The sequence below is a fragment of the Tasmannia lanceolata genome, unplaced genomic scaffold, assembly GCF_043159265.1.
Source record: "Tasmannia lanceolata isolate RefF3 unplaced genomic scaffold, GAP_Taslan_0.1 ptg000012l, whole genome shotgun sequence".
Lineage (NCBI taxonomy): Eukaryota > Viridiplantae > Streptophyta > Magnoliopsida > Canellales > Winteraceae > Tasmannia > Tasmannia lanceolata.
Genome location: NW_027518689.1, coordinates 47034652 through 47053357, shown reverse-complemented (window position 1 = coordinate 47053357; position 18706 = coordinate 47034652). Strand labels below are relative to the sequence as shown.

Below are 18706 nucleotides of genomic sequence, written 5' to 3'. Positions count from 1 at the left end.
GAAGAAATCGATCAAGCCGACTTCGGTTCGAACCTCTGGCCCAGGTGAAAGAGGAGCCACCCAAAGGTAAATCTGCGAGCTCGTTGATTGCGATGAAATCAGCGAAAGATCTCATGCCCGCAGTGACTTGCTGTCCCCCAAGGCGATCTCTTGATCCTAGAACTTCATTGAAATCCCCCCCGATACACCAAGGAGCGGAACATAGGCGTCGCGTCTGATTTAATTCTTCCCAAAAAAGACACTTCTCAGAGGATGACAAAGGACCATAGACGCCTGAGAAGAACCAGACTGAATTATCATTGTATTTTCGGAAAGCAACGGAGAGAGAGAAAACTCCACGCCAAACATCCGTGCTGTCCCACAAGACTGAATTCCAAGCTACCAAGATGCCCCCTGAAGCCCCTTTGGATGCTAAGAAAGCAAAATTCCAGTCAGTATTGAACCCCATGCTTCTCATATCTATGTTACTGATTTGCTCCATCTTTGTTTCCTGAAGACAAACAACCTCAGGGCACCGATGTTTAACTAATGCTTTGATTTGAATTCTTTTCTCCCGAGAGCCCAAGCCGTTTATATTCCAGGATAAAATCTTCATTAACAACTGTATTCCGATGAATTCCTCCCCGCCCTGATACCAGACTTTCTTCCTTTTTTCTGGGATGTGAGACCTTTGCTATGCGATCCACAATCATAATTGATATCCGATTGAAGTCTCACCAATTCGCGCTCCGTGCGTTTCAGGTTTACTTCGGATAGGGAGGCTGAAGATGACACTCCAGCGACCTCCCGTAGTTCTGCCGCCTTTATGCTAGACCTATATTCCTCAACGGGACCCGGAAATATTAGACCCAGATGAGAACTAATGTGCATGGTATGATCCACCATCAATTCAAGCACCTGTTGAGAAGAAACCAAGCTCGAATCATTCCGTGGAGGGACATAAGAGAGTTCTGAGGCACAAGGCAGGAGCTGAAAATCCGCCTTGCTACACCATCTCAGTGGACAAAGATGGGAGAAACTTCCAAGCGATACCCTGACGAGCGAGCGAAAGGACCACTCCCTAACTTCACCAGAGAATAAATGCTTCATACCTCCCAAACCACTATAATCAATGATCACCTTCCTTTGCCCCACCCGGCACTGAATGAAGAAAAGGTCATCACGAGAGATAAGGATACACCTACTCTTGTGACGTTGCAGACTATACCCCCACACCCGATTGTCACCGAGCTCCTCCTCAGTCTCATAATACGTGCGAGTAGCGCCCATTGTGCTTGAGTCGTGGAGGAGGCTCTCCTCCTGGTTCCCAGGGCTCACCAGTGGAGAAGCCCAAAGGTCCTCTGAAGCAACTTCTCTTTCAGAAAATTCCATTGGATCCGAATCTGGCACGTAGATTACATCTACTCGAGGAGAGTCGCTGTGGTGCGGAGGGGATAAGGCTGAGATAATATCTTCAAAGCTGTTGATCTTAGAGTAAGGAGTAGCTGTTGCTGATGAGTCTTGAATAGGACCGGCTACACTGGACCACCTGTATGCATGTGGGGGACCCCCTTTTTGAAATTCAACATTTTTGCCAGGTGAGATGCTGCTAACCGGTGCCGCTTTCTGCGCACAATAGACTAAATGTGAAGGAATCTCCGACTCCACCAACCCGACGACCCCAGCATTTATCTCCGGCACAGACAGCAATGCTGAGGCTTCATTGATGGCTTTGAAGACATCATGGATTGCAGTTATGGGATGGTGAACTACTTCAGCCTCACTTACCCCTTCAGTAGGAGTATTTAAAGGAAGACCCAACTCTTCTTCGGAAACCATCTGCCCAGCCGGAGAAGGAGAGGAGATTTTTGCAGCGTTCGGGTCGTCGTCAACTCTTTCCCGGGAGGCTAGAATCCAACGAATTGTGCCATCGATAGAGCTTTGGAGAGATAGTTCACTTCCGGGGCGTCCTTCAGACATGATCAGCATCCTACCCACTTCATATCCGAAACCCGCATAACACGACAAATCTACCTCCACCACCTGGCCTATTTTCCTCCCTATACGCTGAAAATTATTGGCGCACCATGCTTCAGGCGGAACTCCTTCTATTTTCCACCAGGAAGGCTTCCCCGCCTTAGGAAATTTTGTATCCCACTTCTGTAGATCTTCCAGAGGAGAATGGGATGGATAGCACCAATCTCTGATTAAGTGAGATCGATTTGCGCCCGCTGGGATGGAAATTTGGATTTCTAAAGGAGCAATTTTATACACCACAGTATCAGTCTCTTGCCTGCTATTGCGAGAGAGCCAGTCTTCCAGCGCATCCAGATCACCACCCCACCCTTCCTTCATCTTCCCCCATAAGCCTAAGTCTGCATTACTAATAGACTTAAGGGGGACTACTTCAAGGTTGAAAGCTACACCTTCCGAAGTTGCAGGAAGCAACGGCTCCATTCTAACATTCTCTGCTTGAGGCGCTATTGGTTTAGGAACAAGCTGCCTCCTCGCCACCGGAGCCGCTGACTGTTCTTGGTGCCCTCGAAAATTGAAGTCCGAACTGGACCAGACTTTATGACACTTCCAACATCTAACCCTCCTTCGAAAATTCCTGAAAGCACATCTGCAACATCTCCAATCTCCCAGTTCTCTGTTCTTTCTTTTGTGGAAGGCACTCTCCATTCGTCTTCCCTTCTTGCTTCGGACGGGTAGCCACTCCTCCTCTTCAGATCGGTGAGGCCAATTTCTCTGCCCAACTGCCGGCTCAGAGCCAAACTTCTTCCAACCTCCTACAGAATCGCCCAAAAGGCCTGCTTCGGGGTTGATCCGCCGGACCCCAAGAGGGATCAAATTCGCCCCACTGGCCCATCTAGGGCGATCTCCCCCAACACCTCTCACCCCGCTGGAGATCATAATTGTCACAGAATCTTCCTCCACTCTGCAAAATGTGCCGACCACCGAGCCGTGAGAATTCCCCGGATTCTGGATCGGAAACCCACGCGGAGATCCTTTTGTAGATGGCGACCGGATTTAATGTCGTGAGGTCCACCTGGCCGGGTGCATAGTTACTTGTATGCTGTGACTATCGTCCAGCATACGAACTATGTCCGTTTTACACACAAGGTGTCCAAGTGTTGAGATACTAATGGTGCGGTGGCACTAGAAGGCGGGTATAGCCCTCACGGCTCCTACTTATAGTATCTCTCCGAGAGTAACCTGTATTGAGTGATTCCTGAATGTTGATGCTTCAATTTTTATATGGGAACTGAGTAACCCAGAAATTTTGTGAAGCTCCTTATTCTTCTTTCCCCAAGTTAATTTGCTATTTCTATTTAATTTCATTTGACTTTGTAGTGTCGTGACAGGGGTAGCTTTAGGGGCTCGTTGGCAAAGTATTGTGGCATACGTGAACATTGGTTGCTATTACGTGATAGGAATTCCTATAGGAATTTCGCTTGGCTATCTTACCTCTCTCGAAGTTAAAGTAAGAAAGTACATATTGTTTTTAGTACATCTCTCTCTCTCTCTCTCTCTCGTATGTGAATATGCCTCTTTTTCATTTTGTTACAAGGTCTTTGGATTGGCATGATGTGCGGAGTTTTGTCACAAACACTGGTGCTTATTTTCATTACTCAGAGAACTAATTGGGCACTACAGGTAAAAGACAAATATGCATGAGTTAGATCATTGCTCAAAAACTAATCAAGTCAACTAGGTAAAAAACCTCCCACCCAAGAAAAAATTTGCGTCTTATTTCTCTCCCTTCAATCAAAGGCATGTTTTTGGGATTGTGCATAAGATCTAAAACTCTCTCACATTCCATTTTGATTTTTCCAAAACCCAAAAACCAAACCTAGTTAAACTAGATAACTAATGAGATAACCTGCATGATGTGGTAAAGAAAGTGTAATCAACAATTTCCACCCTGGCTTGTTTCATCTCCACTTTGAAGATTTTCTATTGGCTCTGTCGCCCGTCTACCATCACTGCAAACCACCATTGTATTTTCAGGAATTTCCAGCAACTTTTCGGCAAACATTTCAGCCAAGAGAACACCCAGAATTGTATTTCCAACCAACTTTCCAGCTAACCGAACACCCAGATAACAGGCTTTCATTTCCATTCCTTTCTGATTCCCTTCCATTTGCCATGTTACTTTCCTGAACGGAGCCTTAGGGTGTGTGATTCCCGGATACTTTTTGGGAAATGATATATTCACCCTTTTTTCATTTGGGACAGCCCCCTCCAGCTTAAACGAGTAGTCGCAAATACACTAGAGAGGATTGTCCCAAGTTAAAAAACAAAGGAGGGTGAATGTATCACTTCCCTACTTCTATTGTTAGGGTCTACTTTGTTTTTTGTATCAACAAATATTTCACCAATATTCATCGTCACGTACCTATTCAAGTACGTTACAGTGGTATGAATGTTGTACGTGGTATAATGGGGATGTACCATATTAATGAAGTTAATCTAGTCAGTATGATGGGATGGCCCAAAAATTATGATCATAAACATCGTCTTCCTCGACTGGATGGTTTGGATCGTTTGAAGTACCGTAGCACACGACTTGCAGAAAACCCACAAGATGGGCGCACAGTATCTATCAGTAGAAGTATGTACAGATGCATGTGACATTGCACTAGGAATACATTTTTCATTTTAATAAGTTCTGAAAGCCATCATTAACATTGGTATCCAAACAAAATACAACAGTTTATCTGGAAATCATCTAATGTTAATTGGTGCTTCCAAATAAGGTGCTGAAGATAATGATATTGTATGCAAATAATCAAATTAAACGTCAATCTCATGTTCATATAAGATAATGAGTGAATTAAAGGCATCTAAGAGACTGTAGGCCCTTAGTCGACGTTACGATCTGACTCTTGGGAAGGTTGAAGAACCCATCTATTCACTCGTGCCTTAGCTACTAATACCTGCAACAAGAAAGCCAAAAATTAGTATCTCTCTCTCTCTCTCTCTCTCAACCTTAGTATATGCTAATGGCTTTAAATAAATAAATAAGATCCTATCTCTTAATTACTTAGTTCAAAATATTTTCGATGATTATTATTTGCAGAGTTTTTTTATGATATATTTTGCGTTTTCTAATGACTATCTTGGTATTGAAATTTTAAGGTCCAGTTTGGATTGCAAGAAAATCATTTATTAAGCAAATTTTTTTCTTTTGAAAATTTTATTTCCATAATTTAGAGGGAAATTGTATGATTACGTTAATTTAGATGAATATTATCATAAATTGAGGTCCCTCTAAGTAAAAATTGAATATGGTGTGTTTAATTAATATTTCTTATGTTAGAAAAAGTTGGAATTTCTGGAAATAATTTTAATTTCCTTCCCTAACTTTTACATAAAACTCCTACAATCCAAACAGGGCCCAAGGGAATGTTCAGTAATCTCGAAATATGTGCTTGACCCGGTCAAGTTGACTTGGCTGGAATAATTTTTTTATTCGAATTTTGAAGTTTTTGAGCTATGATGTAAAGAAAACAACGCAGAAATTTTACTTGGCAGTCACATTGAACGTTATTTATTTAAAAAAAAAGAAATTTGTTAAAGTATAAAAGATTCAATAACGCCTTCTCCAAAAGCTTAAGATTTTGGAATAATTGGTGGTTTCACATGGTATCAGAGCGAAAGTTTTTGGTCTAAAACTCCTTGTTATTAAAAATCCACATGTAATGGCCAGCCCTAAAAAGAAGTGGTACATGTGCCACGTGTAGACTAACCCTAAAAAGAGGGGAAACACATGAGGGGGAGTGTTAAAGTATAAAAGATTAAATAACTCCTTCTCCATCAGCCTTTTGGAGAACTTGGTTGTTTCATATGTTAGTTGAAGTATAAATGATTGAATAACACCAACTCTAACAGCTTAAGCTTTTGAAGTAATTTGTTGTTTCACATGGTATCAGAGCAATGGTCTTGGGTTCAGAACTCCTTGATATTAAAAATCTATATGTAATGGCCAACCCCAAAAAGAGCGGCCACATGTGCCCCGTGTAGGACAACCCTGAAAAGAGGGGCCTCACGTGAGGGGGAGTATTAAAAGTATAAAAGATTAAATTAACGCCTTCTCCAACAGCTTAAGCTTTGGGAGTAATTGGTTGTTTCACATGGAATCAGAGCTATTGCCTCACCGCAGGTCCTAGGTTCAAACCCAACAACATCTTGATCGATATTAAAAGTCCACGTGTATGGCCAACACAAAAAAGAGGGGCAACGTGTGAGGAGGGTGTTGACTTATAGATGATTAAATAACACCATCTCTAACAGCTTAAGCTTTTGGAGTAATTGGTTGTTTCACAAAATTAGTGATTTGTTAATATTTGGAATAAATCTTGAAAAAGCACTTACTGAATCAGTTCCATATAAAAATTAAGTGAATCTACCTATTTAGGAAGAAAAATAGCAAGAAATCTTACTTGATAATCTATGTACTATAATTTACCTGATTGTCCCAATCAGTCTTGTAAGTGAAGTAAATAAGAACTAGTGTTTGAGATGCAGTGCCTCCAATCATTCCCATCCATATTCCCTATCCAATGAAAAAAAAAGATATGGTGTAGTACCAAGAAACAGCACGCGCTAGGCGTGTTCATGAATCATGCAAAAAATATGTGCTTTTATGGCTAATTTATTTTGTGCATTAAATTTCGAAAGAGTTCAAATCAAAAGCTTAAATTTATGACTTTCCTAACTAAGCAATCATGGCTAAGATATGATCTCATTCACGAACACCAATATTGTACACATGTTCTCAGAGTTCAGGTTGTGTTATGTACATTTGGCATGCTAATACAGCGAAGGAAAGAAAAATGGCTAAAAGAAATCCAATAATAACCTCAACTTTGGTTTTGCGTGCACAAAAAGACCACCGGTAATTGAAATGTGGTTTTCCGGTGATATAATATTTTACTGGCAGTCAGAAAAAGACTGTCGGCAATTGAAACTAATAAAGTGGGTTTTCCAGATGTTTTTACCGGATTTTATTATTGACTACCGGAAAAAACAATGGAAGTGATACTTTTCCTCCTTGATGGATAAAATACCCCCTTTAACAGATATCGTTGACTTTTAATGCATTGAGAGTTAATGGTAGCTCCTCCAGCATTTACAATATCCTAACGATATCCGTTGAGGGAGGGAAACCCCATAAAGCGGCGGATTTTAATGTCCCCCACTCAAAACTTACTTTTTTGTAGTGCATCCCCTTGCATCTTCCATTGTGCTGTAAATTCAGCAAGAGTTCTCAGCAAAAGATGCGTCTAGATCACATGCACAGTCCCATAGCCTTCTTTCCTCTTTTTTGTATGTATGTTTCCAAAAGTCCTCGGAATTTAGGCTATTGATAGTTAGGATTTTTGTTTTCATGTTTAACTATAAATTAATTTTTGAATATATATATATATATATATATATATATACTAGTAAAAAATCCCGTGCGATGCACGGGCCGACAAAGAATTGTACGGACCACATCTTCGGTTGATCCAAACCGTCCATGTAATGGAACACAATAGAAATAGGTTGTGCCCGTAAAATCATTCCCATAGGCTGATCCTAGCCCTCCAATCTATAGAGGTTTCCATAATATACTGTTTTTCTTAAGGTGTCCGGAACTCGTCAATCTTTTGAAAGGCGTCCTGAATCCGTAGTATTATGTAATATGTTCACAAAAATCCGTAGTATTATGTTACATATGTACCAAATCCGTAATTTTGCAAAGAAAATACGTCACTATGTTGACTTTGTCCACTTTTTTTATTACAAAAGCATAAAAGAGGGGGGTAGGATTGAAATTATGTGGCTTTAATGGGTGCCTTTGTTAAAAAGCATAAAGGAAGGGGTAGGATTGAAAATATATGGGTTGAATGGGTGTCTTTGTTAAAAAAAGTAAAAAAAAAAGTGATGTGTAATTCTATTAGAATTTTGAGAGAAATTCAAATAAATGTTTCCTTTTCTCTTCTGCTATATAGTAGTAGATATATGGAGATTTTATACGGTGTAAGCCTTTATAGTCCCTTATTTTTCTAAAAGTAATGTACGGACCACACTATAGGATGATCCAAACCGTCCATGTGATGGGCCATAACGCAAATAGGTTGTGCCCAAAAAATCATTTCCATAGGATGATCCTAGCCCTCTGATCTATAGTGGTTTCCATAATACGCGGTTCCTATCCAGATCGGAGGGTTGGGATCATCCTATGGAAATGATTTTTGGGAACAACCTATTTGCGTTATGGCCCATCACATGGACGGTTTGGATCATCTATAGTGTGGCCCATACAGTACTTTCTGAAAAATAAGGGACTATACGGTCTTACACCATATAAAATCTCTATATATATGTTCATTGATGTTAATAGTCGGTGCAATAGTGATATATGTTAGAGCTTTTAGATAAGGAGAAGTGGTAAACTTCTTGTAAATACACACACACACATATATATATATATATATATATATATATATATATGAGGAAATGGTTTGTGAGCAGCTGAGCAGCTGCTCACAAACCATAGGGGGCCCACATTTTCGGGGTGATTCTAAGCATTCATTTGGAAGGCCCCATCATGGATGAGGTGTGTACCAAAAATCAGCTCCATTGGATCATCCTAACCCATACAAACCATTTCCTCTCTCTCTCTATATTTATATATATATATATAGAGAGAGAGAGAAAAAACATTTCCTACACACTTGTGTAGATAAGTTACCTACACACGAGCTTAAAATACAGTGGGGGCCCACATTGTTTGGATGATCCAAACCATTCATTTGAATGGTCCTCACAGAGATAGAGTGTCCACAAAAAATCAGATCCGTAGGATCATCCCAACCTTACGATTTGTGGAGGTAAAATGGACGTGTATAAACCTTCACAAATTAGTCCATTTTTTGCCTCCATAGTTTGAATGGTTGGGATGATCCTATGGATCTGATTTTTTGTGGACACCTTATCTATGTGAGGACCATTCAAATGAATGGTTTGGATTACCCAAACAATGTGGGCTCCCACTGTATTTTAAGCTAGTGTGTAGGTAACTTACCTTTTTACCGTTTTTTGCCCTCCTCACATATCTGTACATACTATCTATGTGAGGGTAAAGAAAGTATGAATGTTCGGAATTATTTACAAAATCTGTGGCATTAACCTCGATAGTAATTTCAAATCTTGATTTGCTAGCCACCTTCTACAAACGCTATGTCTCGCCCATCATTTGCAATTGTATGTATTCAGAGATTTGTCTTATTGGATGTGATGAAAAACTGCACAGAAATACTATTTCTTGAAAGGTTGCTAGCAGTAATACGTAAAGAAAGAAGATAGCAATAATAATCATTACGTAGTAAAGTTTGGGAGGAAAACTATGGACAACGGGTACCTGGATATGACAATTACATAAAAAATTACAAAGAAGAGGTATCAAAATATGACAATTACGAAAAAATTACTTTTCCTTATTAATTTTTTGAGGATATTACGAATTTGGCACACTTGTAAAAATATTTACAAATTCTGGGCACCTTCAGACGAACAACAGATTATGGAAACCTCTATAGATTGGAGGGCTAGGATCAACCTATGGAAATGATTTTACGAGCACAACCTATTGATGTTGTGTTCCATCACATGGACGGTTTGGATCAACCTATGATGTGGTCCGTACAGTTCTTTGTCGGCCTGTGCATCACACGGGGATTTTTACTAGTATATATATATAGTAGAAGAGAAAATGAGAGAATTATTTGAATTTCTCCCAAAATTCTAATAGAATTACACGTCACTTTTTTTGACTTTTTTTAACAAAGGCACCCATTAAACCCACATAATTTCAATCCTACCCCCTTTGTTATGCTTTTTAACAAAGGCACCCATTAAAGCCACATAATTTCAATCCTACCCCCCTCCTTTATGCTTTTGTAATAAAAAAAAGTGGACAAAGTCAACATAGTGACATTTTATCTTTGCAAATTTACGAATTTGGTACATATGTTACATAATACTACGGATTTTTGTTAACATATTACATAATACTACGGATTCAGGATACCTTTCAAAATAATGACGAATTCTGGACACCTTAAGAGGAACAACATATTATGGAAACCTCTATAGATTAGAGGGCTAGGATCAGCCTATGGAAATGATTTTACGGGCACAACCTATTTCTATTGTGTTCCATCACATGGACGGTTTGGATCAACTTATGATGTGATCTGTACAGTTCTTTGTCAACCCGTGCATCGCACGGGATTTTTTACTATATAGCAGAAGAGAAAAGAAGAGAATTATTTGAATTTCTCCCCAAATTCTAATAGAATTACACATCACTTTTTTTTGACTTTTTTTAACAAAAGCACCCATTCAACCCACATATTTTCAATCCTACCCCATCCTTTATGCTTTTTAACAAAGGCACCCATTAAATCCACATAATATCAATTCTACACCCCTCTTTTATGCTTTTGTAATAAAAAAAGTGGACAAAATCAACATAGTAACGTTTTATCTTTGCAAAATTACGGATTGGGTACATATGTTACATAATACTACGGATTTTTGTGAACATATTCTATAATACTACGGATTCAGTACGCCTTTCAAAAATATTGACGAATTTCGGGCACCTTAAGAGGAACAACATATTATGAAAACCTCTATAGATTGGAGGGCTAGAATCAGCCTATGGAAATGGTTTTATGGGCACAACCTATTTCTGTTGTATTCCATCACATGGACAGTTTGGATCAACCTATGATGTGGTCCGTACAGTTCTTTGTCAGCCCGTGCATCACACGGGGTTTTTTACTAGTGTGTGTGTGTGTGTGTGTGTGTGTGTGTGTGTGTATATATATATATATATATATATATATATATATATATATATATATGAGGAAAGTGTTCCTGCGTTGTAGTTGTTTATAACGCCTCTCATTCGTCACTTTTTGTTGGCTTGCAAAGGTGGACCCACAAAACGATCTTTATAACACAATTGTAGCGCAGGGAGCTCCTTGTGATGCAGCGCAGGAACACTTTTCTGTATATATATATATATATGGAGAGAGAGAGAGAAGAAAGGGTTCCTGCTAACGTTAGCAGGTAAGCTTGCCTACTAACGTTAGCGTAAAACAAGGTGGGCCCACATTGTTGGGGGAATCCAAAGCATACATTTGGAAGGCCCTTTCATAGATAGGGTGTCCACAAAAAATCGTCTCCATTGGATTATCTTAGGGTATCCATTTGTGGGGTGAAAAAATGGGCAGATTAGTGGAAAAACAGTATCTATCCATTTTCACCCCCACAAATGGACATCCTATGATGATCCAGTGAAGCCGATTTTTGATACACACCCCATCCATGATGGGGCCTTTCAAATGAATGCTTAGGATCAGCCCAATAGTGTGGCCCATCCTTGTTTTATGCTAACGTTAGCAAGAACCCATTATATATATATATATATATATATATATATATATATATATATATATATATATATATATAGAGGAAAGTGTTTCTAGTCCGGCCGACTAGAGATCATTCTCTAGTCCGCCACCCAAAAACACATGGGTCCCACATATTTTGTGGTGATCTAAAGCATTCATTTGATAGGCCTCATCATAGATAGGATATCCACAAAAATTCAGCTTCATAGGATCTTCTTAACCCTTCGATTTGTGGAGTTAAAAAATGGACAGATTTGTGGCGGTTTATAGCCGTCCATTTTAAGCTCCACAAATCATAGGGTTGGGATGATCCTATGAAGCTAATTTCTTGTGGACACCGTCTCTATGTCAGGGCCCTTCAAATGAATGCTTTGCATCACCAAAATATGTGGGACCCATGTGTTTTTGGGTGGCGGACTAGAGAATGATCTCTAGTCGGCCGGACTAGAAACACTTTCTTCATATATATAGAGGAAAGTGTCTCTAGTCTCTCCCCTAGATAAGCTTATCTACTCCTCCCTTTAAAAAAAACAGTGGGCCCACGCTGTTTGGATGATCCAAAGCATTCATTTGATAGGTCCTAACATAGATAGGGTGTGCCCAAAAAATCAGCACCAAAGGGTCATCCTAGAACTTCGTTTTGTGGTGCCTTGTGGTACCCAGAATGGACACATATAAACGTCCACGTTTATATGCATCCATTTTGGACACGGTGTGCCCAACAAAATGAAGTTTTAGGATGACCCTTTGGTGCTGATTTTTTGGGCACACCCTATCTATGTTAGGACCTATCAAAAGAATGCTTTGGATCATCCAAACAGCGTGGGCCCACTGTGTTTTTTTAAAGGGAGGAGTAGATAAGCTTATCTAGGGGAGAGACTAGAGACACTTTCCTCATATATATATATATATATATATATATATATATATATATATATATATATATATATATATATATAGAGAGAGAGAGAGAGAGAGAGAAAAGTGTTTCTAGTCCGGCCGACTAGAGATCATTCTCTAGTCTGCCACCCAAAAACACATGGGTCCCACATATTTGGGTGATCTAAAGCATTCATTTGATAGGCCTCATCATAGATAGGATGTCCACAAAAATTCAACTTCATAGGATCTTCTTAACCCTTCGATTTGTGGAGTTAAAAAATGGACAGATTTGTGGCGGTTTATAGCCGTCCATTTTAAGCTCCACAAATCATAGGGTTGGGATGATCCTATGAAGCTAATTTCTTGTGGACACCGTCTCTATGTCAGGGCCCATCAAATGAATGCTTTGCATCACCCAAATATGTGGGACCCATGTGTTTTTGGGTGGCGGACTAGAGAATGATCTCTAGTCGGCTGGACTAGAAACACTTTCCTCATATATATATTTCCATTAAGGTTAAAAACTAAATTTTTCAAAGTTTCAAAAATTTTAAAGATGATTTAAAATCATTTTGATTAAAAAAATAAAAAATTTCATAATGAGGGTTGCAAATAAAATTGTAGGTTAATGTGCTGCCTTAAGACTCCTGAACAAAATGGGGTTGTTGAAAGAATATGCAAGAAATATGTGAGGTTTGTGTGTCAATGCTCTTGTAGTCTTGATTCTAGAAATAGTTATAGGTAGAAGCCTTCTCTAGTGTCATTTTCTTGAGCAATTTGTTTTACTGTTCTGGTTTAAATATGGAGACACCCTTTCAGCTACTGTTTTAAGAGATTTATATGGTGGCCGACCTTTATATGTAAAGGTTGGAGAGAGAAAACCCCTCATATCTTGATTTTTGATCCAAGAAAAGCTCCCCTTTTTTACTTTTCCTTCGATCAAAAATCAAGGTGGCTGGTTTTCTCTCTCTCCACCCTTGTTACTACACGGTCGGCCACCATATAATTTCTCCTGTTTTAAAACAATTCTGACTACTGTTCACTCCTTGTCTTTGGTTGCTTATGTTGACCTTGTTGGTAAGATTATGGGAAAATTAGTTTCTCTTCTAAATCACTTCCTAGTGTGTTTATCATGTATATAGATTTATTCATAAAGAGTGTCAATGTGGATTAAAGACAATCTAGAAGGTCAGAGAAGTTACATTCAGGCTTGATATGTTAAATGAAAATGACAGTATCTAACCTATTACAGATGAAACCATTGAAGATTCTTCTCCTACACGTACGCAATCCAGAAGCAACAAGAACAATTAGAAAAGTTTGTGTATAAACCCAGTCATGAAGAATCTCACAACCCGCTTCCCACCATGAGTAAGGGTTTAAAATTAGTGCGAGGGGTGTCAGGAGCACAGTGCCTGAAGGGATGCTTCTCCTTCGCAGAGGTAGTCAGTTTCCTCTTATCTTTAGTTCTAGTTAGGTTATTTTTTAGTCTAGGAGGCATGGCATCTGTTTTTATGCTTCTGTTTTTATGCCCCTTATCATATATAAAATATTCGAGGACCTCCCCAGGGCTGCATTCCTTTCAGGGTGAAAAAAAAGGAGTATGGATGTGGATTGTGCATTGTATTTTTATCATGAATTTCAAAGTCTATCATAGATAAATTTCTAAAACCAAATCTTTGACCAGATTCACGAACAACATAAAATGAGGATAAATGCTTTCCTTATAAAAGAAGAAAAAGAAAGATTATTACCTTGACGCCCAAATGACCAACATAACCAAGCATAACCCCAAGAGGAAGTCCGATAACGTAATAGCAAAAAAGATTAACGTAGGCCACTACACTTTGCCATCCAGCACCCACAGCCACACCTGCTCCAAAATAAATTAAAGCAAAGATAGAAATGAATGGCCGAGAAAATGTCTCGCATCATAACTCAAGTATAATAAAATTGGGTTTTTGCTAGCGTCCATCGCAGAAGGCATTTCGCGGATGGCTTGTTGTATGTCAGAGCAGCCACATCATGAATGAAGACAAAATCTGCTGAAAAGTGAACCAATGTGTCTGCTCTGACATGTAACAGGCCATCCACGAAATGCCTTGACGCTAGCAAAAAAGTGATATTATTTCTCAATTTTATTGTTTACTCTTTTCCTGTACTTCATTTAATTATATAGTATTTTTTGGAGTCAATTTAACCATTTATAATTTATTAATTTTTTTAATTAAAAAAAGGACTGGCCGAGGCTCAGTACGTGCCAATTGGGTTTGTGGGGCCCGGCCCGGGCCATGAGGAAACAGTGCCTGCCGGCATGACCTATTTGACACCTAGAGTCCCCACCATAGGTAGGCCCACAACATTTGTATATGTGGACCCACAACGGACCCCACAAATCTTCAGGCTTGGGATAATAATGAACATTGGAATCTAAAATCATTTTGGACTTTAAGGGCCCATTTGGATACCTCAGATTTTGTATTTGGATTTGGAATTGAGTTTTCAGTACAAAATGAATAGATCTGCCTGCTCATGTTGAGGGAGACAGAGAAGGAAGGGGGTAATTCCTGCTGCAGGGGAGAGGTTGATGAGCCAAAAGGGTGAAGGAAACTGCCAGATCCATGGATTTCCAATTTCTTATTTCCACAGCTTATTTAGAAATCTGATTTTTTTCACTGTCAGTCGCTGATTTGGAAATTCAAGGATTTGATCGAGATCCAAATGTCAACGGAAGAAGGGCTGCAAATATGAGAATTCCAAATCAAAATCTCCTCGACATCCAAACGGGTCCTAAGGGAAGTGATATATCCGCCCCTTTTGATTACTTGGGACACTCAGAAGCTGGGACACTCAGCAGCAATGTACGTAGCAATCAGCCCATTGAATCCTTCTGACGTGAAGTACATCAGCCCCTCTATAGTCATTGATGCACCGCTGCTGGGAGTCCAAAGTAATTAAAAGGGGCAGATATATCGCTTCCTGACTTTAAGGTCTCTGATTTCTTTATGGCTAACACAACTTCAAAGATCATGTCACTCTGAAGTCCACGTAGAAGTGTCCAGGATATTTCGCAGCATCACCCATAGGCCACGGTCCGCTGGACTTCCCTAAAGTGACAGTCTACGAAGTCCTATGTGGATTAAAAATCCCTCATGACTTAAGCCCCCTTAATGGATCATCCTATTTTAACAAAAGCTGCAACATAAATCAAATGATATAGTCTTAAAGGAAAGACAAACACAACCCATAGTACTTCATTTTTAGGGCCTCCTTTACCTCAAAAATAATTTGCACCTAATCTAATTTGGAAATGACTTTGAAGTTAAATATGATTATTTGGAATATTTGCTGTAATAGCTTTAGAAATAGTTTAATTAATGGCTTCCAAAGGGGTCTTAATGTCTCATTTGAATATAAGATTTTAACCTTATTAACAAATAAGGAGCAATTTTGTGATGCCCCGACCCCACATTGTCCAATTATGGTTTTTACCACACTCCCCCAGTTTTGCTTTCCAGCAGTACTAACTATACCAAACCCACTCCGCAGGGCCCCTTGGAAATGTTGAAAACGCATATACACACACACACACACACACACAGATATATATAGATATATATATATATATATATATATATATATATATATATATATATATATATATGAGAAAAGGGTTCCTGAGGTGGCGGTGGCGCTACCTTATATGAGGTGGCGCTCACAAAACATAGGGGGCCCACTTTGTTTGGATGATCCAAAGCATTCATTTGATAGGCCCTCACATAGACAGGGTGACCACAAAAACTCAACTTCATAGGATCATCCTAACCCATCCATTTGTGGAGGTTAAAATGGATGGGTATAAACCTCCATAAATCTAAACCTCCACAAATGGAAGGGTTAGGATAATCCTATGGACCTGATTTTTTGTGGGCATCCTATCTATGTTAGGACCTATCAAATTAATGCTTTGGATCATCCAAACAAAGCGGGCCCCCTATGTTTTGTGAGCGCCACCTCAGGAACTGTTTACTCTCTCTCTCTCTCTCTCTCTATATATATATATATATATATATATATATATATAGAGAGAGAGAGAGAGAGAGAGAGAGAGAGAGAGAGAAAACGGTTCCTACACACATGTGTAGATAAGTTATCTACACACTAGCTTAAAATACAGTGGGGGCCACATTATTTAGGTGATCCAAACCATTCATTTTTAAGGCCCTCACATAGATAGGGTGTCCACAAAAAATCAGATCAATAGGATCATCCTAACCATTCGAACTGTGGATTCAAAAAATGGACTAATTTGTGAAGGTTTAAAGACATCCATTTTACCTCCATAAATCGTAGGGTTGGGATGATCCTATGGATCTATGTTTTTGTAGACACCCTACCTATGTGAGGGCCTTTAAAATGGAGGGCTTGGATCACCCAAACAATGTGGGCCCCCACTGTATTTTAAGCTAGTGTGTAGAGAACTTACACATATGTGTAGGAACCGTTTTCTCATATATATATATATATATATATATATATATATATATATGAGAAAAGGGTTGCTGTGCTCGAGCACAGAAACATGGGGTGAGGCCATTGGGGGGTGATCCTAAGCATTCATTTGGAAGGCCCCATCCAATTCTCAGCTCAATTATACCACCAATGGGTGTCCATTTATGGGGCCAAAAATGGACAGATACTGTTTGTCCACAAATGGACACTCTAAGGTGATCCAATGGAGCTGATTTTTGGTAGACACCTTACCCATGAAAAAGGCCCATTAAATGAATGCTTTGGATCCCACCCAAAATGTGGCCCCACCCAGTTTCTATGCTCGAGCGCAGGAAATGCATGCTATCTCTCTCTCTCTCTCTCTATATATATATATATATATATATATATATATATATATAGCCCATAAACTTTTCCACCCTTTCCGATATTGGATCTCACAAATTTATTGTTATTCAAAGAACCCTCAAGTAAACAAAACAAGAGGGAGTCACCTGAGAGGACTGGTTGCACACTATTTAACAAGAGGGAGAAAGCCAACAAGATGGAGAGCTCGGAAACTGCTTCTGCTACCACCTCGCTATTTGAGAAGATATAGGAGAACTTATGGCGAAACACCAATATCAATGCCCAAAGCAAAATCCCAATTGCCAGAGAAGTTGCTATCACCACGACGATTGCAAACTTGGCAGCCTTTGCACTCCCTCTCCCAAGCTCATTGGAAACCCTGACACTGTATTTTTCATGCTAATTAACAACACATCAGATGAAGGACCCAATCTCAAGCCCACAACTTTTTTAAGCCCTTACATACTAGTAGCCCTAATATTTTAGTATTCGCAAAAACTTGTGATACTGAAAGCAAGTGACACATTGAATTCTATGACACAAGGCCCCGCCTGGATTGCATGAAAAACTTTTCGTTAAGGTGCTTTGGAGAAGAAATTTTACAGATCTTTGGATAGAAAACCCAAAGAAACATTTGCCGAAGTCTCAAACAATATGAAAAATGATTGCAAAATTTCTTTTCCAAAGCACCTTAATTAGGGAACTCGTTAACAAAACCCAAAAACATTTCAGAAGGAAAAAAAATTCTTTTCCAAAGCACCTTAATTAGGGCACTCGTTCACAAAACCCAAAAAAATTTCAGAAGGAAAAGATTTTGTTTTTATGATTTAGGCCATGTTTGTTTTAGATTGTGACAGCATAATGTGGGCCCCAAACAGATTATTTGACTCAAAATTACGTTTAATTAATTGATTTCGGATCCACAATCGGTTGTCACAATCTAAAAAGAAACGGTTAGAGGAAAACGTTATGATTATGGTTAATTTAGAGAGGTATTATCATAATCCCTCCGCGTAATAATTGTAGAGCTAAAAACAAAATCTCTCTCTCTCTCTCTCTCTCTCTCTCTCTCTCTTCCCTGATATCATGGATATATTATTTTTTATAACAAATATGTAAAATTATCATATATACTTGAAAAGAAGTTAGGAAAAATACCTTGCAGCAGCTAGAAAACCGAAAGATATCATGAGCTGCCAACCATTGACATTCAGACTGCAAATTAACTGAATATTAGCCATCATTTTAAAAAAAAACTAATTGATATCATCCTCAAAATGTTGATCTTTCTTCCTAAAACTCTCTCTCTCTCTCTCTCTCTCTCTCTACTATAAATTAAAAATGGAATGTTTGAAGCATGTTTTTAAGCTGCTTACCATATTGAGAGACCATCAATTGAAATCTTTGCATCTTTTGTGTGCCCTGTAAGGAGAATCAATGATGCGTTGTACCATATCTCCAAGCTGTTTTCAGCAACAACTAGTTGAGGATCAGAAAATGGCAAGCATATA

The 18706-nt window shown here is 39.1% G+C and overlaps 1 protein-coding gene and 1 pseudogene across 1 annotated transcript in view; one reads left to right on the top strand and one right to left on the bottom strand.

The window, feature by feature from the left end:
• LOC143888890 (protein DETOXIFICATION 20-like) overlaps positions 1 to 3657 on the top strand; it is a 44120-nt pseudogene extending 40463 nt beyond the window's left edge.
• A 954-nt stretch (positions 3658 to 4611) lies between these two features.
• LOC143888382 (protein DETOXIFICATION 20-like) overlaps positions 4612 to 18706 on the bottom strand; it is a 33431-nt gene continuing 19336 nt past the window's right edge. Inside the window, exons 3-8 of the mRNA XM_077392775.1 lie at positions 18572 to 18658; positions 18354 to 18410; positions 17342 to 17580; positions 14090 to 14208; positions 6452 to 6538; positions 4612 to 4919 (exon numbers count right to left, since the gene is read on the bottom strand). Coding sequence (XP_077248890.1) covers positions 4845 to 4919; positions 6452 to 6538; positions 14090 to 14208; positions 17342 to 17580; positions 18354 to 18410; positions 18572 to 18658 — 664 coding nt within the window. The 3' untranslated portion in view covers positions 4612 to 4844. The remainder of the gene's footprint in view (positions 4920 to 6451; positions 6539 to 14089; positions 14209 to 17341; positions 17581 to 18353; positions 18411 to 18571; positions 18659 to 18706) is intronic.